The 23,677-nt window shown below is 40.9% G+C and overlaps 1 protein-coding gene across 1 annotated transcript in view; it reads left to right on the top strand.

The window, feature by feature from the left end:
• The window catches only part of LOC140491824 (ran-binding protein 17-like), a 430,222-nt gene that overhangs the window by 207,011 nt on the left and 199,534 nt on the right, over window positions 1-23,677 (top strand). Inside the window, exons 8-9 of the mRNA XM_072590219.1 lie at window positions 6,351-6,565; window positions 20,499-20,637. Of these exons, the coding sequence (XP_072446320.1) occupies window positions 6,351-6,565; window positions 20,499-20,637 (354 nt within the window). The remainder of the gene's footprint in view (window positions 1-6,350; window positions 6,566-20,498; window positions 20,638-23,677) is intronic.

Consider the following 23,677-nt stretch of genomic DNA (forward strand, 5'->3'; position numbering starts at 1 on the left):
TTTATCTTTCTACCTTACTTGTTTCCTTTAAACAGTTCTTAAAACCTACTTTGTTTTACAAAACCTTGATCATTTTTTACAACACCTTCATCATCTCCTCATGTGGCTCATGTTATGCTTTGTATTATAATGCTGCTGTGGAGCTCCTTGGAGCATTTCGTTATTTTAATGGTGCTATATAAATGTAAGCTGTCATCTTAGGTAGTGGAGGGACTTTTCGGAGCAATGAGGTGACCTCTTTGCTCAGTTTATACTCAGTTTCTGACATCTCATGAATTGAATTATGAAACTATGAATCTAAAGTATCACATTCTGGCTGTGGATTTTGAGATGCTGGCAGTTGGAAGCAACTTTGTTCTTTAATAGGGGTTCAAAACCTTTGTGCAACTAAAACTTAAGGATCTTCACAGTTCAGTGCCAGCATGATTAGTGGTGCAATCAGGGTTTTGACAATATCTCAGACCTTCTAAAGCTATGCTGATAAATGTATTAAAAATATAACTTTTGATGTTGTACAGTTATCTTAAATCTACATTTTTATTTAAAACTCTTTATAAGTTATTGAGTGATGAAGCTTCCAGCAGTGGTTGTTTGATATAAATATTAAAACTAACTGCACCACAACAAAGAAGTTTACTCATTCAGAAACTCCTCTGCATTCCTGCAGTATATATTTTCCAAATTCCCAACTGAATTATTGCTGTTATAGGATTATAGGATTTGTTCTTGATCTAATTATTTTTAATTGACCTGTACACTACCACGCCTGCCACAAGAGTCTCCAAATTTCAGCATGTGTTATGGTGGGAATCAAACCCATACCCTCTCAGGATTGTGTGTTCAGTAGCATTGGGGGAGGCAATGGCCAAGTGGTATTATCACAAGACTATTTATCCAGAAACTTAGTTAATGTTCTGGCGACCCTGGTTCAAAACCCGCCATGGCAGGTGATGAATTTGAATTCAGTGCTAAATATGGGCTTAAGGGTTTAATGATCACCATGAGCCATTGTTGACGGTCAGGAAAAAGCCATCAGGTTCGCTAATGTCCTTCGGAGAAGGATATCTGTCATTCTTACCTGCTCTGGCATACATATGACTTAAGACTCATAGCAATGGGGTTGACTCTTAACTGTCCTCTGGGCAATTAAGGACAGGCAATAAACGTTGGCTTATCCAGAGATGGCTATGTGCCATAAGTGAATTTTAAAAGAAAGGACTACTCCATCCCATGGTAATTAATATATGAATTTGGACTGGGACTTGAACCCAGACCGCAGCAAGGAAATTGTCACAACTTAACCACTAGACCACCTGGGACACTGACTAATTTATGATCTATGATAAATTGGTGGTCTCTTTAAGAGAGAAAAAAAAATCAGATTGGGCTCCATTGTGACATACTCAAACAACAACAATTTGCCTTTACCTCGCATTTTGCAGAAGTAACCATCTCCAATAAGAGATAATCTAACCACTGCTCCTCAACTTCAAAGATCTTAGCATCACTGATGCTAACCCCAATATCATGGGGGTTACCATTGAACAGAAACTCAACTGGACTCACCATACAAACACAATGATGACAGAGCGGGTCAAAGGCCAGGGATACTATGGTGAGTAACTCATCATCTACAAGGCACAAGAAAGAAGTCTGATGGAATACTCTCCACTTGCCTGGATGGGTCGAGCTCCACAATAATCAAGAAGCCTGATATCATTCGGGACAAAGTAGCCTTGATTGACACTACATCCACAAATATCCACTCCCTTCACCACCAACACTCAGTACACACTGCTGCAAGATACAAGATATACTCCAGGAAATCTCCAAAGATCCTTTGACAGCACCTTCCAAACTCATGACTACTTATATCTAGAAGGACAAAGGCAACAGACATGTGGATACACCACCACTTGAAAGGTCCCCTCCAAACTATTCACCATTCTGACTTGGAAATATATCACTGTTCCTTCGTTGGTGCTGGGTCATTGCTAGGGCATTGTGGGTCTACCTACAGCATGTGGCCTGCAGTGGTTCAAGAAGGTAGCTCACCACCACCTTCTCAAGGGCAATTATGAACCAGCAATAAATGCTGGCCAATCAGTGAAGTCCACATCCCACAAATTAATGCAAAAAAACTGAAAATGCAGAATTCAGAGTGTGGATTTTAAATGTGAGAAAGAGTCTTGTGAACAGAAGTTGAGGTAAATACAAACTGCTAGTTTTCAACCATGTGGGGGGTTTAACCCCCAAATTTATTGGTCCTTGAACCTACTGCCTAAACTGAGGAGGAAGGAGCAACTGGACGATGGGCATAAGCGGGATTTTGGGTGGCAAGGGAGCTGGTGTTGTCGCAATTGATAATACTGTGGCTTTAAGAGGTGTATTTTGTCCTGTTTTGTTTGAAGATAAGTTTTAAGACAGCTGCCAAGCTCCCTCAGAGCCAGGAGTTTTAGCTTTTCAGTAGTTGCTAGGTTCTTGAAGCTGGGTTTGGAAGCTGCAGTACATCTCTACACACACACACACACACACTCACACTCTCTTTATCTCTTTATGCTTTTCCTCCTGGACTAGAGAATTCTCTGTGAGACAATCTATTTTGCTGAGTTTGCCTTTGCCAAGAATATTTTTATGGGATATTACTATATTGGAACAGTTACTGTTTAGGAATCAAATATTATTCTGTTAAGTAGTCTAATAGAATTAAGTTATTGCAATTTCTTCTTTCTTTTGTTGCATTTTAACTCTAGTATATGAATAAAGTGTGTTTTGCTTCAAGAATGGTAATTTGACCAATCAATATCTGGAGTGCTACGGCCGGCACTTGCCTTTAAAATGAGGAAAAGTTAGGGTCAAAGCTATCCTCTTGATGCATTTTGAGGGGCTTTGATCTGGTCCATAACAAACCTGGGGCTTTTGACCGACTTCAAAATCTGAAATTTCAGATTGGGTTTAGGATTGTTGGACTCAAAGGTGGTGACTGTGGGTGTTTGTTTTTTTTTACTTTGGGTCTTGAATTCAATAGACAATAGACAATAGATGCAGGAGTAGGCCATTCTGCCCTTCGAGCCTGCACCGCCATTCAATATGATCATGGCTGATCATTCCTAATCAGTATCCTGTTCCAGCCTTATCTCCATACCCCTTGACTCCACTATCTTTAAGAGCTCTATCCAATTCTTTCTTAAAAGAATCCAGAGACTGGGCCTCCACTGCCCTCTGGGGCAGAGCATTCCACACAGCCACCACTCTCTGGGTGAAGTAGTTTCTCCTCATCTCTGTCCTAAATGGTCTACCCCGTATTTTTAAGTTGTGTCTCTGGTTCGGCACTCCCCCATCAACGGAAATATGTTCCCTCCTGCCAGAGTGTCCAGTCCTTTCATAAGCCTATAAGTTTCAATCAGATCCCCTCTCAGTCTTCTAAACTCAAGGGTATACAAGCCCAGTCGCTTCAGTCTTTCCGTGTAAGGCAATCCTGCCATTCCAGGAATTGACCTCGTGAACCTACGCTGCACTCCCTCAATAGCCAGAATGTCTTTCCTCAAATTTGGAGACCAGAACTGTACACAGTACTCCAGGTGTGGTCTCACCAGGGCCCTGTACAGCTGCAGAAGCACCTCTTTGCTTCTATACTCAATTCCTCTTGTTATGAAGGCCAGCATGCTATTAGCCTTCTTCACGACCTGCTGTACCTGCATGCTTGCCTTCATTGACTGGTGGACAAGAACACCCAGATCTCTCTGAACAGCCCCTTTACCTAATTTGATACCATTGAGGTAGTAATCTGCCTTCCTGTTCTTGCCACCAAAGTGGATAACCAGACATTTATCCACATTAAACTGCATCTGCCCACTCACCAAACTTGTCCAGGTCACCCTGTAATCCCCTAACATCCTCATCACATTTCACCCTACCACCTAGCTTTGTGTCATCAGCAAATTTGCTAATGTTATTGCTGATACCATCTTCTATATCATTTACATATATTGTAAAAAGCTGCGGTCCCAGCACGGATCCCTGCGGTACCCCACTGGTCACTGCCTGCCATTTCGAAATGGAGCCGTTAATCACTACCCTTTGTTTCCTATTAGCCAACCAATTCTCTATCCAATCTAGTACTTTGCCCCCAATCCCGTGCGCCCTAATTTTACTCACTAACCTCTTGTGTGGGACTTTATCAAAAGCTTTCTGAAAGTCCAGGTACACTACATCCACTGGATCTCCCTCGTCCATCTTCCGAGTTACATCCTCAAAAAATTCAAGAAGATTAGTCAAGCATGATTTCCCCTTCATAAATCCATGCTGACTCTGTCCTATCCTGTTACTATTATCCAGATGTGCCGTAATTTCATCCTTTATAATAGACTCCAGCATCTTTCCCACCACTGAGGTCAGACTAACTGGTCTATAATTTCTGGTGGTTTAAACACGGTGTGCCTTGTAAATGGCTCTTTCAGTCACTAAGAGTTTCCTGGGGGTGGAAGAAGTCATTTTGGGGTTTTAAAGAAAGTGAACAAGGTAAAGCTTTCGGAATTAGCAAACAAGCTGGAGTTGGGATTGCCTGTGTCTGTGAGGAAAGGGGAGATACGTATGGCAATTGTGCAGCATTTATAATTGCCAGCAATGCCGTCAGAATCTTTGGCAATGGCTAAAATTCAGTTGTAAATGTAAGAGCTTGGATTAAGGGCAATGGCAAGGGAAAAAGAAAAAGAAAGATTAGCCCTGGTGGAACAAAAAGAAAGAGAAAAGGAGATGAAAATGTTTGAATTACAATTAAAAGCAGAAGAAAGAGAAAAATAAGGCTTTTGTACTTTAGAAGTTGGAACTTATGTCTTGTAGATGGTGGACATGCTTTGCTTTGTCAGGAGATGAGTAACTTCCTGCAGGCTTTCTGGTCTCTGACCTGCTCTTATAACTACAATATTGCTATGACAAGTCCAGTTCAGTTTCTGGTCAATGGTAATCCAGCCCAAGCTGTTGATACTGAGGGAATTCGGTGATGATCATACCAGTGAATGTCAAGAGGAAATGTTTAGATTCTCTTTTATTGGAGATGGTCATTGCCTGGCACTTGCAAGACCTGAAAGTAGGTAGCTAACCACTTAGTAGCTCATGCCTGAAGATTGTCCAGGTCTTACTACGTATAGGCGCAGCTTCAATATCTGAGGAACTATAAATGATACTGATCATTGTGCAATCATGAGTGAACACTTCCACTCCGACCTTATGATGGAGAGAAGGTCACCAACGAAGCAACTGAAGATTAGATTGGAAACAGGCCCTTTGGCCCAAGTCCACACCGACCCTCCGAAGAACAACCCACCCAGACCGATTCCCCTACATTTACCCCTTCACCTAACACTAAGGGCAATTTAGCATGGTCAATTCACCTAACCTGCACTTTTTTTTTGGACTGTGGGAGGAAACTAGAGCACCCAGAGGAAACCCACGCAGACGTGGGGAGAATGTGCAAAGTCCACACAGACAGTTGCCTGAGGTGGGAATTGAATCCGGGTCTCTGGCGCTGTGAGGCAGCAGTGCTAACCACTGTCCCGCCCCATCACTGAAGATGGTTGAGCTTGGGACACTAAACAGTTTTACCGCTTTTAAATTACTCTAAATTGTAAATCATTCTTTATATACAGTATATAAACTTTGTCACAGTACCCGAGTTCCTCCATTGTTAACTATTACAGAATGTTAGTTATACACTTTATTTTCTGTATTTACTAATCGTGCAATGCAGTTTGCCTGAATTGTGTTTAATTGGTCAAGATTTAATGTAACAATGTCAATGACAGGATCTTTTGAGCAGTTAGGTAGATTGCATGGGATTGTGGACTCTGTGATTTTGTGGCATTTTTCGAGTTTACAATGTGTGTGCTTGTAGATTGTTTGCTGAGGTTGTGAACAGCATGTGTGCTTGCATGTTACTTAATAATTGGGTGAATGATGTTTGTGCTTGTCGCATTTTATGATTGCAGTTCATTGTTCAATCATGGTTTGCATGGTGCATATATTGAGGACTGCTTACACATTCAGCACATTTATTTCTGGATAGTTCAGTATATTGAATTTTGTTCATGATTGTAGCTATAACTGCTGATATAATGAATATGCTCTAGCTGTTGAGTAATGGCATTCACATATTTAGAGACATTTGCTGGGCAGGTTTTAAGGGAAATGCTGTAGAATTGTGTGTTTGATGTGTGGGTGATAGGTAATTCATTATTCTCTGGCATAACTTTAATGGGTTAATACGATGACAAGACAGTTTAAGCTGAAGTGTTGTTAACGTTCCCTTCTTTTCACTGACAAGTTCTCTTTGTTTTCTCCTTCCGATCAAGGTAATCAAATCCAAACCCTCGGGAATATCTCCAAGGATCAGGTTTACCCGCTGAAACTCAAAGGCATCTCCATCTGTTTTTGTGCATTGAAGGCTGCTCTTTGTGGGAACTATGTCAGTTTTGGTGTTTTCCAGTTATATGGGGATAGCCACTTTGACAATGCACTGCAAGCCTTCCTAAAAATGCTGCTGTCAATCTGTCACAATGATTTGCTGGTAAGTGACCAGATAGCCCTGAACTTATGAAAACTTGTTAATCTAACTGGTTTGGGGAGAAAAGGGGATCTGCAGCCCACAAGTCTATTTTCCCATTATCTTTTTCAATGTGTGACTCATCCCTATCAGTACCCTTTACTGATGTTCAGAGACAAGGACCATATCTTGTGCAGAGTCATGATGCCAGCTTCAGAATGGGAATTTAGATGTTCAGTATAACTGAATACATTGAGATACCTCCATCATGTTGTGAGATCCTTATCTGGAGCTTATCGCTTACATTATAAATGTAGCTCCATAGCAGACACTGATACTATGGCAGCACACAGTACGGACTTTAAAGACAATGTATTTTGTAAGTCACATCCTTAAAATGTGGTTGACCTTAATTTCTGTAGTGCTTTATTTCGTATTCTCATGGTTACTAGCACATGATTTCTTTCATCTCACTAGTACAAGTTGACATTATGTGAGTGTATACGTTCAGCCAGCTTTCAGTCATATTGGCTCCACTGGATATTTTGAAAGTTGATAAACTTTAGTCACCTTTCCTTTAAGGAAAGAGAAGTTTCTTGTGGCAATTCAATGGGTGACTCATATGGCAAATGGAAATTTCAGATAGAATAGCAGTTACTCTTAAAGTTGAAGCTGGAAGATTTTGCTGAGGTAGTACAGAGGGAGATATACTCTATTTCTAAGGCCTTTGTGTTAGGTGTATAACTATTGGTGCATCTATTAACGTGCCTCTGCTACAATTATAACCATCTTCTGCCCTACAGCATAGAGCCACTGTCAGTAAATACCTTTACAGTCAGCAGCCCTGACCCTATAAAGTGTAAAACTGGCAACTGAATGTATGGAAGGATAATGAACTAATTGTAACTGCATTTTTTTAAAAAAATGGTTCATTATTAAGCCATTGAATGCTTGAGATAGAACGTAATGGGAGTAATTAATAATTATTGGTGAAGCATGCCCTTTTGGATAAGGTTTAGATGCTTAAATTGACCTCGTGCTTGACATATTATTCATCATTATTCCACAAATTCTCTTAGATTATGATTAATTAAAAATAGGGTAAATGATTCGCCTGCAAAGGTTCAGATATTATCTAAAAGCCCCAATGGATACAGCTTTTCTCAGCTAATTGGGGTTTTATGTTACTTTTGAGAACTGAACGTACACAAATATTTTAAAGTAATTCCATAAGCCTTGAAATGTTAGTTGGGGTGGGAAGGGGGCGGGGGGAGGTGGGATAGTGGAGGAGGAGAAAGCCAATAACTCAATAACAAATATTTCACATTTAATTTGGTGTGACAAGATTTGGAGACTGTAATTCCAAAAAGGAAAAAGTACTGGGAAAAAACTGAGTGAATGAAACATGGTAAAGGGTATACAGAGTTGCTGGTAGGCATGTGAACTGGGATAAGCTCTGAACACATAGACTTTCCTTCACAAATAACTGAAAGAACTCCTCAGAGGCTCGGATCCCATCACCAAGTCACCCTTCTTATACATGTGGGGAGTCCTTGACACTGATCCAACTTCCTCAGAGTCAGCTCTGTGTGAACAGAACCTCTGACACTCCTGCATATATCTGTCAGACAGGGCTCCCTGATTGGGCCAGGTTATCACAGTCAGGGAACTCATGTTCTATAAAGTCCATATAGCTGACCTCATTACAATCACTACAACACTCCCCCTCTCAGTCTGAGGACATAAGCTGGTTCTTTCCTTTGGAGCTCCCCCTGTGGTGTTTTAGCACCTGGTCGGGTTCGTCCAACTCTGCCTCTGATAAGGTGGTGTTTAAAGCACAGTAGCTCACCTCTTGTGCCCAGAGCATCTCAGAAGAAATTCATTATCCTCTTCAGGCAGCAAAGTGATTGAGGCAGTTACAATTGTCAGTCCACCTTAAATTCTGAGGTGTCTTCAACACTTGCAGAGGTAGAACCTGCAGGTTCCAGAACAGTCAGAGAGGCAGTCAAGGTGTCGGGCATATTTTGTTCCGCACTGTTTGTGAGTATGCAGTCTTCATATGGTCCATGTACTTGTCTAGGACTGTTGCACGACCCAAACGTTGTGCACCACTGGACCTGACCATGCCTCTTCCCCATGCAGGCCATTCCCGTGGTTCCTACACCACACCTCGTCGCCTGAAGTAAACAGTCTCTCTTATTTAGTATGGAAACAGGTCCTTCGACCCAGTAAGTCCACACCGACCCGCCAAAGCGCAACCCACCCAGACCCATTCCCCTACATTTACCCCTTCACCTAACACTATTTAACTTGGCCAATTCACCTAACCTGCACATTTTTGGACTGTGGAAGGAAACCGGAGCACCCAGAGGAAACCCACGCAGACACGGGGAGAATGTGCAAACTCCATACATGGAGTCGCCTGAGGTGGGAACTGAACCCGGGTCTCTGGTGCTGTGAGGCAGCAGTGCTAACCACTGTGGAGTCTTGTATTTGGCATTGGAATTCCTGATGCCATTTCACTCTCTCACCCCCCTTGGCCCAGGTCTGAGAAGATCAGATTTAACCTGGCGCAGAGTCTTTTCCCCGTGAGCAATTCTGCAGGGAGCTAACACCATGTTACGTAAGGATTGGTCCTATAATCAGATACAAACTAGGACAGGAGAAAGTGAGGACTGCAGATGCTGGAGATCAGAGCTGAAAAATGTGTTGCTGGAAAAGCGCAGCAGGTCAGGCATCATCCAAGGAGCAGGAGAATCGACGTTTCGGGCATAAGCCTTCCTGAAGAAGGGCTTATGTCTGAAATGTCAATTCTCTTGCTCCTTGGGTGCTGCCTGACCTGCTGCGCTTTTCCAGCAACACATTTTTCAGCTACAAACTAGGAAAGTTTGGTATCTAAGGAAACTGTAGGCTATTTCTTTAAGCCTGCCTTCAAAGTTTGGAATGCTCTTTCTGTCAGACCATTGATGATGGATGGTATGGAGCTGTCCTTATGTTGAATACCATTTAACTTTCGGGAATATTCAATTCCCTGCTGGTAAACGCTGGCCCATTATGTAACCCAGGAGTCAACGTATTGCAAAAGATGCATGTGGCTTTCCTTCATCAGCCCTGTGTTTGGCGAATGAACTCTATGCACATCCAGGCATTTTGAGTCCACAATCACTAAGAACTTTGAGCCCATGAAAGTTCCTACATGCAGAACAACCTCAGTTAAACCGAACATCAATTATCCGAATTTCGGATTAGCCAAACAAGATCTCAAGGTCCCATAAATACATTATCAGTATTCTGAATAATCAGTTATCCAATCAGTTATCAGAACAAAGTACTCCCACCCATCTCGTCCGGATAATCAAGGTTGTTCTGTAGTGGATTTATAACCGAATCCAGGGTTCACCCATCTATACCCACAAATGTTGGCGAGCTGCTGGTGGTAATATTTATCCTTGTTGGCATTCTGAGCACTGCCCCACCAATGCATCAACTCCCGGCAACCACATATAACTTCTCACCAACACCGACATTTTGGAATCCTATGGATGACCCTGGTGGACTTCAACCAGTATCTGGCGGCGACCTTTGCTCGATATTATGTACCAGACCAAAACCTGCTCAAAGTATTCAGAAGATAGTCTAGACATCAACTTTTACTTTAGAGCGAAATGTAAGGTGTTGCTTTCCAGATGCAATTTGATTGGTCAAACTACCAAATTTAAAGAAAAACACACGTTATTCATCCAGCACATTAAAATACGACAAAAGAAAGAAGGAATTGGAATAACATAATTCTATTGGCAAACTTAATCATAGATACAATAACTATTACTAATTAACTGTTCCAGTATAGTAACATCCTGTAAACATACCCTTGGTAAAAGGCAGATTCAAAAAACAAATTGTCTCATATGCAACTCCAGTAGCACAGGAAGAAAAAATATTGTAGAATTCTGAGAGTGTAGCAGCAGGGAGAGATTTACTACAACTTCTAACCCTGCTGAGATCTAAGCAACAGCTGCTGCTACTAAAAAAACTGAAAATCCTGGTTCTGTGTGAGCTTGACCACACCCATTCAGGCCGCTCTATTGTTCCAAATTTTAAAAATTACCCCAAGGCCTCTCAAGCTGTTTTTCTTGTGAATCTGGTGGACTGTTCGCAACCTCTGCCTTAAAACCTCTGATCAAAAAAACAGGATGAAATACACCTCTTAAAGTCACAGTCTCGTCACGCTCAGGACAATCACTCTTAATTCCTATAATCATATGCCACCTTCTGCTGTGAACTGGTCTCTCTCTAGTTCAGTTTTGGTTGTGACGGCCCTTTGGTTTCCTCCATCACCATCATCTGTTTCAGTTTTGCCAGGACTGGATCTTTCTGCCTCCAAAGTCTGATGTTGTAAGCTGCAACTGGAAGTGTGTCCAAAAAATTTAAAACCATTATGGACTCTTCTAGTGATGGTACCATCAGTGGTGTATCTGCCAGCAGGAAGTGGTTAGGTGCATCCACATTTGCTATTTAGCCTCCCAAACAGTATTCAGACTTGTAATTTTACACATTTAGTATTATAGCCGACCGCTAAATTCAACCTGAAGCTGTGGGTTGCACTGCCTTGTTCTCTTTAAATAGATCTTGCAGGGGTTTGTAGTCCATTATTATTACAAATTTACATCTGTGGAGGTATTGATGGAACTTCCTGACTTCAAATATGACTGCTATACCTTCCTTCTCTATCTGGCATATTTGTGCTCTCAATTAGCCAAAGTATTAGAAGCATATGCTATTGGGTTTACCTCTTCTTTGGGCCATAGTTGAGTCAATAGTCCAATGCTGTAGGTGAGGCATTGCATGTCAATACAGATCTCACTTGGGATCGGAGTATGCCAGCACTTTAAAGGATGATAGTGGTTTCTTCACCTTCCTGAAAGCCATGGCTTGGCTATGTGACCATTTTCAAGGCTGACCTTTTTTTAAAAGAGTTGATGCCAAGATCTCAGGATCAGCCCAAACTCCAGTTCAGATATGGGAACTGGGCACCTTTGAATGCCCTCACGTTATCTTCCATTGAGTGTAACCTGGTCTTGTCGACTCTGTTGTTGGTCAGTGAGGAACACACATTTTCCCTTGCAAGGCGTACGCCCACCTGGCAGAAACGTCTAAGGACTATTTCCAGTTTCTCCATGTGCTCCTTATTGGTCTTCCCTGTTATTAGTACATTGTCTAGATAAATGGCAATTTGAGGTAGAACTTGTAAAATGTTCTCCATTGTCTGCTGAAAGATTGCACGGGCTGATGATACCGCAAATGGCAGTCTTGTACACTGGTACAAGCTCTTATGGGAATTAATTCTAACCCACCACTGGGAATCAGCATCTAACTGTGATTGCCAGATCACATGGCTCACATCCAGCTTCATGAAGGACAGAACCCCAACCCACCAGCTTTGCATATAAATCCTTTATGCATCGGATTGGGTGTTTATCCAGCTGTGAAAAGCTATTTACCATTTGTTTGAAATCCCCACAAAGGCAAACCAACCCATCAGGCGTCACAAATGGTATGACTGGTGCTGCCATTCCACAACCTGGACTGGTTCGATGATTCCTTCACTTTCCACCCTCTGATTTCTGCCTCTACTTTTGCCTATAAGGCAAATGGCACTGGGTGGGCCTTGCAGAATCAAGGAATTGCTTCCTGGTCAGCATGGAAAGTGGCCTTTGCTCCTTCAATATTCCTTGGAGCTTCCTGAAAATCTTCCAAATATTTAATGAGGACTTCACTCAGGCAGCCATTTTCTAATCAAAAAATGTTGAGCCAATCTAGATGCATCTTTCTCAACCGGTTTCACCCCATCAGGCTTGGGACTGAGCCTTTTTAACTTCAATCTGTGGTAACTTAACCAACTGCTTCTCATAAGAGACCGGAACCAAAGTTGTACCTTAATCAGTGAAGGTTTCCCAGTGTAGGTTCTCAGGCTAGCCGAGGTCTTGCACAAACCTAAGGGTTGGAATTCAGAGAGAATTTTGTTAAAGACTGGTTCTGCTATCAGTGAAAAAGCCATGCCAGTGTCAACCTACATTAGAACTGGGAGACCATTTAACCAGATGTTTATTTTAATTGGTTTTGAATTGGATGTTGCTAAACAATTTCTGTTCCAAACCAGAAAGGAAAGCAAAGCAATTTAGGTCTAGTGGGGCTCTTTTGCTGTCTTGAGTCCATGCACTGCAATGCTTACACCTCGGATCCTGAAGAAAATTTTAACCATTTGGTCAAGGTTTGGCTTTGTTTTGGGATTTTGCTGTGGGTAGGGCCTAGAGTTCCGCTGTTCAGGATATGCCCTGAGGGAGACTATGCAATTGCCTTCACTCAAGTAATATTCCCCAAACTCAGTCGGACTGGCAAGGGTGTACTTCCACTGAAATACACTGCAACTCATATACATCCACTTGCCCCATTTTCCAGTGATGAAGCCAGTTGTCGTGCCTGTTTACAGTCCAGTTGGGTTTTAGCTAGTAGATGCTTTTGCATGGTTGCGTCATTAATCCCACATACCATCTGGTCTCTCAATATCTCATTAACACTTAAACCAAGGTCACATGCTTCTGCCAGTCACCTTAACTTAAACAAAAATCCCAGTACACTTTCCCCGACTCTCAAAATGCCACGTAGAACAATAGCGTCTCAGAATTAGAGAAGGCTTGGGGGTCATAACATTCCTTAAATAAATCCATCAACTCTTGAAAGATTTTAGTGTCTAGCGCCTTAGAGAAAGTTAGACTCCTGATAATCAAAAAGGTGTAGGTCCACAAGCTTTTAGGAGAATTACTGGCTGATTTTCATCTGCCCTATATCATTTGCCTGAATCAATAATATATTATCTCCAAATACTGGTCCCAATCTTTGACAGCAGGATCAAAGAAGTCAAGCTTCCCAAATAATGGCCTGATGTCTGAAATACTGACCCTAACTCTAAGATGCCTGTTGCAAGTGCATTTCTTAAGGAGCATGTTTTTTTCTTGTTGCCACTGAAATAACTCCCAAGAGGGTGATATCCTGTTGAGAGAGTCCTTGATGCTGATGCAGCTTCCTCACAGCTAGCTCTGAGTGGACAGAACCTCTGGCATTCCTGTTTACAACTGTCACTTGGGATTCCTGATTGGGGCTATTAAATTGGTCCAATCAGAGAATTCGTATTTTGCAATATCCACCTGGCTGATCTTGTTATAATCACTACAATAACCACTAAGAATCCATGCTGTTCAGGAATTTCATCGCAGACTGATGTCTCTGAAACAACAGAATGATCATTTAAACTGGTGAAAGTGCAAAGTGGTACTAGCAAAGCTTAATAAATTAATGGTAATTTGTCTTAATTGTACAAACTGCATTATTGCCTCAAGTGGCTTTTGAAATCACTTTAAGTAGACAACAGATTGTGAAAAGTTACTATTTTCATTAGAGAGGCAACTTTTGAAAAAAATGCCTTTTACATTTTCTCCTTATTACTCATCTTAATTCCACGCACAGTAGTGTTTTACAAGGCTTTGGAGAATAGCACGGTCTGGTTAAAGAGTAATGACATTGCCTGTTAAATGAACTTAATAAGAAAATGCTCTGTGGTGTATTACTATAGTTTCTACTTCATAATGTTAATGAAGATTATTTATTTTTGCAAAATGTTAGCAAATATGAATAAAGAGCAAACAGCATAGCTCTCAGCATCTGCACAAAACCCAGAATATTCTGTGGTTAACAGTTCTGTAATGTATACTGTAACATATTACTTTGCATTCCACTGTCAAACCTCACTTAATTCTGTCAAGCTCCCTTTTGACAAATTCTCTTCTTCCCCACCTCCTAAACTTATGAGATATGGCTCCTCATTAGCTAATATCACTTGATTTCACCAGCCGTAGGTTCCTTCCAATATGTCATCAGTTGGCCATTATTAGCTGGCTGCTCAACCATCTGAGGCATTGCAAACTGACCCTGATTTCCTCCTTACTCAACAGATACATATTGGATTGCTTTTTTGTTTTACTTTCCTTTTGCTTTGAGCATTGGCATCAGCAGCAACAACAGCAGAATGAGACCTGTGTTTTAATAAGTGCGTGTTACACAATCCAACATGACTACTCAGTCTAATAATACAACAATTTCTATTTATGTTTCTTTATTACATGGTCATCAACCTTCAAAATTCCACCTTACATATAACGTGGTGATTTGCTTAAAATACCAAGTCCAGTTCTACCCTTCATTTCCACATTCCATGCATGTGAATACAAAATACAATACGTTAAAAGAGAGCAAATACAGACTTCAGAAAACGTACAGCCAAGAAGATATATTCATGTTATCAATCTTTCGCAATGATTCCTTTTTCTAGCATTATCACTATTTTCTATAAATAGTGACCTAATTTCATGCTTCAGACCATGAAGATGTGGATGAATAACTTCGCAATCCTTTAGTTTATCATCCTTTCGCAAAGCATTCTTGCTCAGCAGAACACTTTTTTTTTTACACATTATTGTTACCACAAACAGCCCATTCAAACACCACATATCCTAACTATTCAGCAGAAATCATTCAGTAAGGTTTCTGAGCATGAATTTCCCTCCCTGTTCCAAGGTTAGCAATGCCAATTGTACCATCCTGACTGAGGTGTCTGATGAAATAATTTAACTCAGCAGGAATTGCACTTCATACCTTCTGATTTGAATGCCTCACCTTCAAACCAACTTTAAAACTGTGGAAGGTTTCAGAATGTCCAGTGCCCATAAAACAGGACACCAGCAAGGATGACAGGAATGACTAGGGGGTAAATGACTTGGGTGGCAAGGTGGCTCAGTGGTTAGCATTGCTGCCTCACAGCGCCAGGGACCCAGGTTCAATTCCTGCCTCGGGTGACTGGCCATGTGGCGTTTGCACATTCTCCCTGTGTCTGCATGGGTTTCCTCCGGGTGTTCCGGTTTCCTCCCACAATCCAAAGATGTGCAGGTCAGGTGAATTGGCCATTCTAAATTGCCACATTAGGGGTAAATATAGGGTAGGGGAATGGGTCTGGGTGGGTTACCCTGCAGAGTGTGAATGTGGGCTTGTTGGGCCGAAGGGCCTGTTTCCATACTGTAGGGAATGTAATCTAATCTAAATGAGATCAGTCAGGAAGTTAACCAAATGTTTAGATTTCTAGGTCCTATACCACGTTTTTAATGTGTTGGAGAAACTAGTTATAGCAGAGGCGGTGTTGATTCTAGCCAATGAGGAAATAAGAAAGAGGAAGAGCAACATACTGGAGGGAAAATTAGATGAATGAAGCTGCTGAAGAAGAGCTAAACGTTGTCCAAGATTTTTGAATGCTAGGAAAGGAAAAGAATAACAACAGTTCTGGGTAAGCCAGGACAACAGAACAAGTAGGCAAGAGCCAAGACAGGTCTGACTGAAGAATTTTTTCTTTATCCTTTCACGGGACGTGGGCATAGCTGGCATGGTCAGCATTTGTTATCCATCCCGAATTGATCTTGAGCTAAGTGCCTTGCTGGGCCATTTCAGAGGGCAGTTAAAAGGCAGCCATACTGCTATAGGTCTGATGTCACCTGTAGACCAGGCTAGGTAAAGACAGTAAGGTAAAAACAATGACTGCAGATGCTGAAAACCAAATACTGGATTAGTGGTGCTGGAAGAGCACAGCAGTTCAGGCAGCATCCAACGAGCAGCGAAATCGACGTTTCGGGCAAAAGCCCGGGCTTTTGCCCGAAATGTCAATTTCGCTGCTCGTTGGATGCTGCCTGAACTGCTAGGTAAGGACAGTAGATTTACCTTTCTTAAATGACTTTATGAACAAATTAGGTGTTTATAATTGATGATAAATTCACAATCACAAGTATTAAGATTAGTGTCATATTCCAAATTTATTAACTGAATTGTAATTCCACCCATGGGATATCCCCAGAGGTTTAGTCCAAGCTTCCAAATTACTAGTCCAGTAACATCACCATCCAACAGCACTATGAAATAAGATTAGTCCATAAACAGGTCTAGGCAGCAGGTCGTGGAGGGGATCATTATGGCTAATTACCTGCCCCTCTTCTGCGGCTATGTCCGAGCCCAGGTGTCTCTGGAGAAGGAGTACACAATGTCTACCAACACCCTTGAGATTTTCAGGGAAAGGTGGGCACCGCAGGGAGTGGAGTGTATCATTTCCCCCTCCAACTCTACTTTAATTTAATCCCTGCCCTCCCTTCACTTTTTGATCATGCAGCCTTGCCCTCTGGGAAGGGCACTGCTTGTCTCTGGCCACTCAGGTGTTTCCTTTCTTCCTGGTGGTGGAATCTAAATAAAGATTTACACTGTGTCCGATGCCTGCACACACATGACATAGGTGCTGGCAAAAAATAAGCACTACGTGGGGGAACAAAAAGAAAAAAATATATAAATAGGGATTTTACTGTTTGATCATTTAAAAAAAAGAAAAAAAATTGAAATAAAATTAGAACACGGCCAGTTATTCAAGCCTGCTTCACCATTTAATAAGAACATGGCTAGTCTGGTCTTGTCCTCCACTACTCTGTGGGATATAGAATTCCAAAGATTTACAACCCATAGTGAAAGGAAATTCTTCCTTATTTCCAACTTAAATGGAAATCCTCTGATAGGGAAAGTGTCATTCTAGCCTTCAGTCCAAAGTTTCCTCAAGGGGGGAACGCATCCTCTCAGAACCTACTTTATCCAATTCCCTCAGAGTCTTAATTTTTTCCAGAAAATCATCACCTACTCAATCTTTCTTCATACAACTCCTTCATCTCAGAAACCAACCTAGTGTACCTTCTCTGAACCTCTTCAGTGCAAGTATGCTCCTACTTACACAAGGAGATGAAAACTTGATGCAGCATACAAGAAGTTGTCTCAGTAATGCTGTGTACAGTTGTTGTAAAATGTGCTGACTTTTAAACCCTATTCCTCGTGTGCATAGCCCAGCATTCCAATATGTGTTTCTAATTATTGCTGTACACACATGCTGACAATTTCTTGTTCATATGAGGAAACCCAGGTCCTTCTGCTCTGCAGCATTCTGCAGATCCACTCCATTTAAATGTACTGCTTTTCTGTTCTGTCCACCAATGTAAATTTTCCCAGATTCAACTCCATATGCCATTTTTGTCTAATTACTTAACCTATTTATATCTGCATCTCTATTTGAAAATTCTGTGTTGTCCTCAAAATTAGCTTTCCTATCTTTCTCTGTAACGTTTGAAAATTTGCCTTCCATACATTTGGTTCCTTCTTCTGAGTCATTAGTATCGATTATAAATAGTTGAAGCCCCAGTACTGATCCCTGTAGGACCCCACTAATTAGGTTATTTATCCTAACTCCGTCAGTTAGCCAGCCTTTTACACATGATCATATTATCACCTCTAACACTATAAGCTCTTATTTTTCTGATACCTTAATAAATAGCTTTTGGAAATCTAAATACACTGTATCTACTAGTTTTCCTTTATTTGCATTGCTTGTTACATCTTCAAAGATCTTGAATAAATTTGTCAAACATGATCTCCCTTTCACAAAATCAGGTTGAATCTGCCTTATCATTATCATAACTTGCTAAATATCCATTTACTGTGTCTTAATAATTGATTCTAGCAACTATAGGTGTTTGGCTAATGGATCTATAGTTTGCTGCTAAGGATGATCAACACTCATATTGATAATTTGGGCACTATAAGAAGAAGAACCAAATGATATGATGGCATAGACTGAGCTTTTATTTTGTTGAATGTGATAACTATGATCGTCTTAAAGATCATACATGGTTATGGGAAGCAGTGGCCTAGTGATATTATTGCTATTAATACAGAGATCCAGGTTAATATTCTGCAACCTAAATTTGAACTCAGACATGGCAGATGGTGGATTTTGAATTCAGTGAAAAATATCTGGAATTAAGAGTCTGTTGATGACTGTAGAACCATTGTCGATTGTTGGAAAAACCCACCTGGATCATTAAAGTCCTTTCAGAAAGAAAACTGCCATCCTTACTCAGTGTGACCGACATGTGACTCCAAACCCACAGCAATGTGGTTAACAGCAATGCCCTCTGGACATTTTGGGATAGCCAATAAGTGCAGACCAAGATAGTGACATCTATATCCTGCGAATTAGATCATACAAAAGAAAAAGCTGGTTTGGAGATCATTTTCATATCTAGACTAGATTTTTGCAAATCTAGTTTGACAATTTCAGCTGCAGGTGGTCTGGTGCCAGGACTAAGGTGGGAATTGTTATAGAGATAGAAGTAGATGGATGGAGTGTTGAAAAAGTGAATTGCTTTGAATAATGAAAAATTGGACTCACCTCTGACTGTCCTAAGGTATGCCTCAGGTGATGATCAGAATGCAATTGTTAGCCTCAGAGAGAATCACAGAATCCCTACAGTGTGGAAACAGGCCATTTGGCCCAACAAGTTCACAACAGCCCTTCAAAGTGCACCCCTCCCAGACCCATCTTCCTACCCTTTCCCTGTAACCCTACATTTTTCCATGGCACCTAACCTATACATCCCTGAACACTATAGGTAAATTAACATGGTCAATCCACCTTGTCTGCATATCTTTGGACTGTGGGAGGAAATTGGAGAACCCAGCAGAAACCCACACAGACACTGTGAGAACATGCAATCTGCCTGAGGTTGGAATTGAAGCCGGATCCCTGGAACTGTGAGGTAGCAGTACCAACCACTGAGCCACCATGCCACCCCATTCCTAAACATTAACAAAACAAAACAAGAGCCAGTATCTGCCATAACTGTAAAAGGGACAGGAAGTTTGAAAAAAATCTTGCATTTATAGAGCATTTGTAACTAAGAAATGCCACTCAGAATTTTGCAAAACCATAATTAGACATAAATGATCTCTTACGCAGAGATGGAGATATAGTCAAACACTGGGTTTCAATTGGAATCATAAAGATGGAGAGAGATATGAAGACATTTAGGGACAGAATTTCAGTTTATGAGCTGGGTAGATGAAGGGACAGCTGCTAGATGTGAACCAACGAGAAAGAATGAAGGTTTAAAATGTACCAATATTACAATCACAGAGGGTTTCACATCTGAATTTGGTTAGGACCTTTGTGTGGTGGAGAGATTCAAATGTGGAGTTGCTGGAAAGATAGGCACAAATGATTAAGAGTTCACTTTGAGGAGGAAAAGGTGATTTTTGATGGGGCTAGTATTTGCAAGTAGGACAACCAAAACTTTATGACGTCCTCAAACTACCAGAATCTCATTTGCCATATATTTCTCTGTGTTAATTGTGTGCAAGATCTAATCATGTAGATTATTCCTCTAGTAATTTTACATTGGTGCTTCTACAACTGTTAACCTGTCACATGCATTGTGGTATTTAGCCAAGGATTCAAGATTCATTGACAATAAAGGTTAATATTTTCTTACCATTAATAGCTATGCAATTTGAAAACCACTCTTGAATTGGCAGTTATCATGCAGGGATACAAAGAGACCTCCTGGCTCTATTGTAAATATAGTCTTTTCTGATATAACGCGATTGTTCCATTGTCGTGTGATCTCGTGTTTTAAGAAAATTGCTCAACAGCCACACCATTTAAGCTAATGGTGTTGGAATCATGTTATAGCCAATACAGGTAAGGAAAGTTCGCGTTCGACAAATAACAGTCTAAATTCTTCAATCTCGTTCAAGCCAATTTGCGTTGAAAAAAATGCACATTATAGAAGAAACAACTGTGTTGCATGGGGTCTTTAGCATTCACCTGAACCACTGGAAAAGATGCATCTTGATTGAGCATCTCAAAATTGCACAAAACATAGTAAATAACATTATTATTCGCATTAGCAGATTCAAGTTACTCAGTAAGATCTCTGTTCCTTGTTTTTTTCTGTGTTATTAACATACATTTTACATTTTGTATTTTGTGTAGTCTTTTCGGAAGTTGAGCTTATCTTACTATTCGTTGTTGGAATGCCTTACCCAGGACCACATGAAGTTTGTTTCCAACCTAGAGCCTCATGTGGTTATATACGTCCTGACCTCTTTATCAGAAGGACTCAATGCTTTGGGTGAGTTGCACTTGAGAATGTTTGTTCATGAATATTGAAGATGTTTTGATGCTAATTCATCTTTATATGCTAACCTGTTCAAGACAGATGCATCTTGTGGGTGTTCATAATTTTTTTAAATGAAAACCAATCAATAAAAAGTGATGCAGGTGCTCATACTGCCATTGCATTTAGGTTTCAAGTGGTATATAAAATCACTGTGTATCAGTACCAATTGTGCTAGCATCTATTTTCAGCTTTCTGTGAGAATGTAGTCTTAATGGTGCACTGAGTTCCAAGAGGTGCTGATGTCAATATTCAATTCTGCTCAGTAATCAGGGAGGAGCTTATCACAGGATTTTCCCAAGGTCACTCAAGACAATTTGGAGGTCACAGAAGAGTTCAAAGGTTGCAGGTGGTGAGTGAGGTTGAGAGAGGCAAAGACAGAAGCAGATGCCACGTAAGGAACACTACAGTTAACTGTAGTGCAACTGAACTGCACAGATTCTGTGTAGAGGACTTTGTGAGGTGTCAAGAGCTGTTTGGAAAGCTTTTTTCTATTCAAACTCAGGAATAAGCACTTGTCAGCACTCTGAAGTTGAGAAATTGGGATGGTGGCTGGGGCTTGAAAGGAACTTGTATGAATATTTAAATGCAGCTAAGACAGGGGTAGTTAAAACACTCTAAAGCCGTATATTTTTAATGTCACTGCACGAGATTAGAATTCTGTAAAACTCCAGGGACAGGGTTGTCTCAATGCCGTTAGTTGTCAGTGAAGAGTTGAAATAATGTTTGCAAACCCATACTGGAGTGCAATTTTAGAGTTCAAGGAGTAGGAAAGGAATGTGATTGAAAAGAATGGGGCAGTCTACACAGGAGAGGATTTCAAGGTTAGATCAGCAAAAATGAAGAATTATGATCCTTTATGAAGTTTAGTTCAGCGGTTAGCAGTGCTGCCTGACAGCAAGAGGGCTCCAGGTTCGATTCCAGCCTTGGTGACTGTGTGGAGTTTGCACATTCTCCCCTGTCTGCGTGGGTTTCCTCTGGTTTCCTCCCACAGTCCAAAGCTGTGCATTGAATTAGGTGGATTAGCCATGCTTAATTGCCCATAGTATCCAGGGATGTGTAGGTTAGGTGGATTAGCCATGAGAAATGCAGGGTTAGGAGTATAGGGTGTGGGTCTGGGTGTAATGCTCTTCGGAGGATCAGTGTGGACTCAATGGGCTGAATAGCCTGCTTCTGTACTGTAGGGATTCTATGATTATTAATGAGATTTGAGAACCCACGGTGCCAATGATGTGTGGCAGAAATTGCTTAGAAATCGCATTTGATCTCATTTACTATTTGTTGTGTGTTACGTGGTGCTCAATTAAAGCCTAATACCGATGAACCAGAAGTTAATTCAATAGTTAAGGTATAAGTAGTACATGGCTTGTAAATTGTAGCACTGTCTTAACATTGTATGAATAATCAGTAGTACAGTACAGCACAGCAACAAGCCCTTTGGCCCAGCAAACCTTACATAGAATACCTTTCTAAACTAAAACCTTTTGCCTCTACGCAGTTTGTGTCCATATGCCTCTGTTCCCTGCCTATTGCCGTATCTGTCAAGATGCCTGTTAAATTTTGCTCTTGTATCTGCTTCTGACACCTCCTCTGGCAGCACATTCCAGGCCCTTATCACCTCCCCCCCCCCCCACCCCATGTAAAAATGAATTGCCTCTCATCTGTTTTAACCTTTAACCCTTTGACCTTAAACCTGTGTCCCCTAGTAGTTGATATTTCTGCCCTGGGGGAAAAAAAACTGACTATTCATTCTATCCATGCCACTCAAATTTGTAAACTTCTCTCAGGTTGCCCTTCAGCCTCCAATATTCAAGTGAAAAAAAATCACATTTGTCCAATCTCTTCTCATAGCTAATACCCTCCAAACCAGGCAACATCCAGGTAAATCTTTCTGTACCCTCTCCAAAGCCTTCACAACCTTCGGGTAGTGTGGTGACCAGAACTGAATGCAATATTCCAAATTTGGCATAATTCAAGTTCTATACAGCTGCAACATGACTCACCAAATTTTGTACTTTATCCCCAACTGAAGAAGACAAGCATGTCATACACCTTCTTGACCAACTTATTCACTTGTGTTGCCACTTTCAGGGAACTGTGGACTTGTATGCCTAGATCCTTCTGTATGTTAATGCGTCTAAGGGTTCTGACGTTTACTATATACTCATTTCCTGCATTGGACCTTCCAAAATGCATCACTTCACATTTACCATTTCTCTACCCAAGTCTCCAGACTATCTGTATCATGCTACATCCTGTGACAGTCCTGACCATCTACAGCTCCCCCAGTCTTTGTATGAGTGTTTATAGTTATTGTTATTTAGCAACACAAGTACTAAAGGAGATGTAAATAGACTGTGAAATTACATTCTGTTCTGGTGACCTTTTTACAGGTCAGAAGTTCATTTACTTTAGTAGCAATTCAAAACAGTATTTTCAGGAAGTCATGTGACTTGAGCTAAATGATTCGAGAAAATACCTGATGAGATAATTGCTGCTGTGTTTTCTAAGTTGAACTTTTATGACCTAGACAATGAGAGACCAGAAGCCAGTTGCAAGTTCAGTTCAGAAGATACAATCCATACCATCAGATATGCTGTTGAGCAGCCGAAAAGTTGTCAAAGCCTTGAGTTTTTACTTACAGTTTAGAGAGAGATATCAAAGGGTGAGCCAGTGTCTGTGTGTCTCAGAGAGACAATAACAAAGCGGATCACATTTAGTGCATGTGCAAAACTTTACCAAGAGGAAGTGTTTGTGACATCGTTAGTGGAGTAAGAAATTTTAAAGTGAAGTAACAAGTGATGGAATTGCTGGGAAAAAGAAGGTTAAATCTCTCTTTGTTATTTATAATATCATTTTTCCAAATTGTTGTTATGCATTTACTTAGTTTTCTTTTTCTTTCCTTTTGTGTAGTAAATGTTTTTGGTTTTGTTGAAAATACTCACAGACAAGTTGCCAATGTATGTTCAGTGACTGACCACCATGTTGACCCAAT

This window comes from Chiloscyllium punctatum, chromosome 20 (assembly GCF_047496795.1).
Source record: "Chiloscyllium punctatum isolate Juve2018m chromosome 20, sChiPun1.3, whole genome shotgun sequence".
NCBI lineage: Eukaryota > Metazoa > Chordata > Chondrichthyes > Orectolobiformes > Hemiscylliidae > Chiloscyllium > Chiloscyllium punctatum.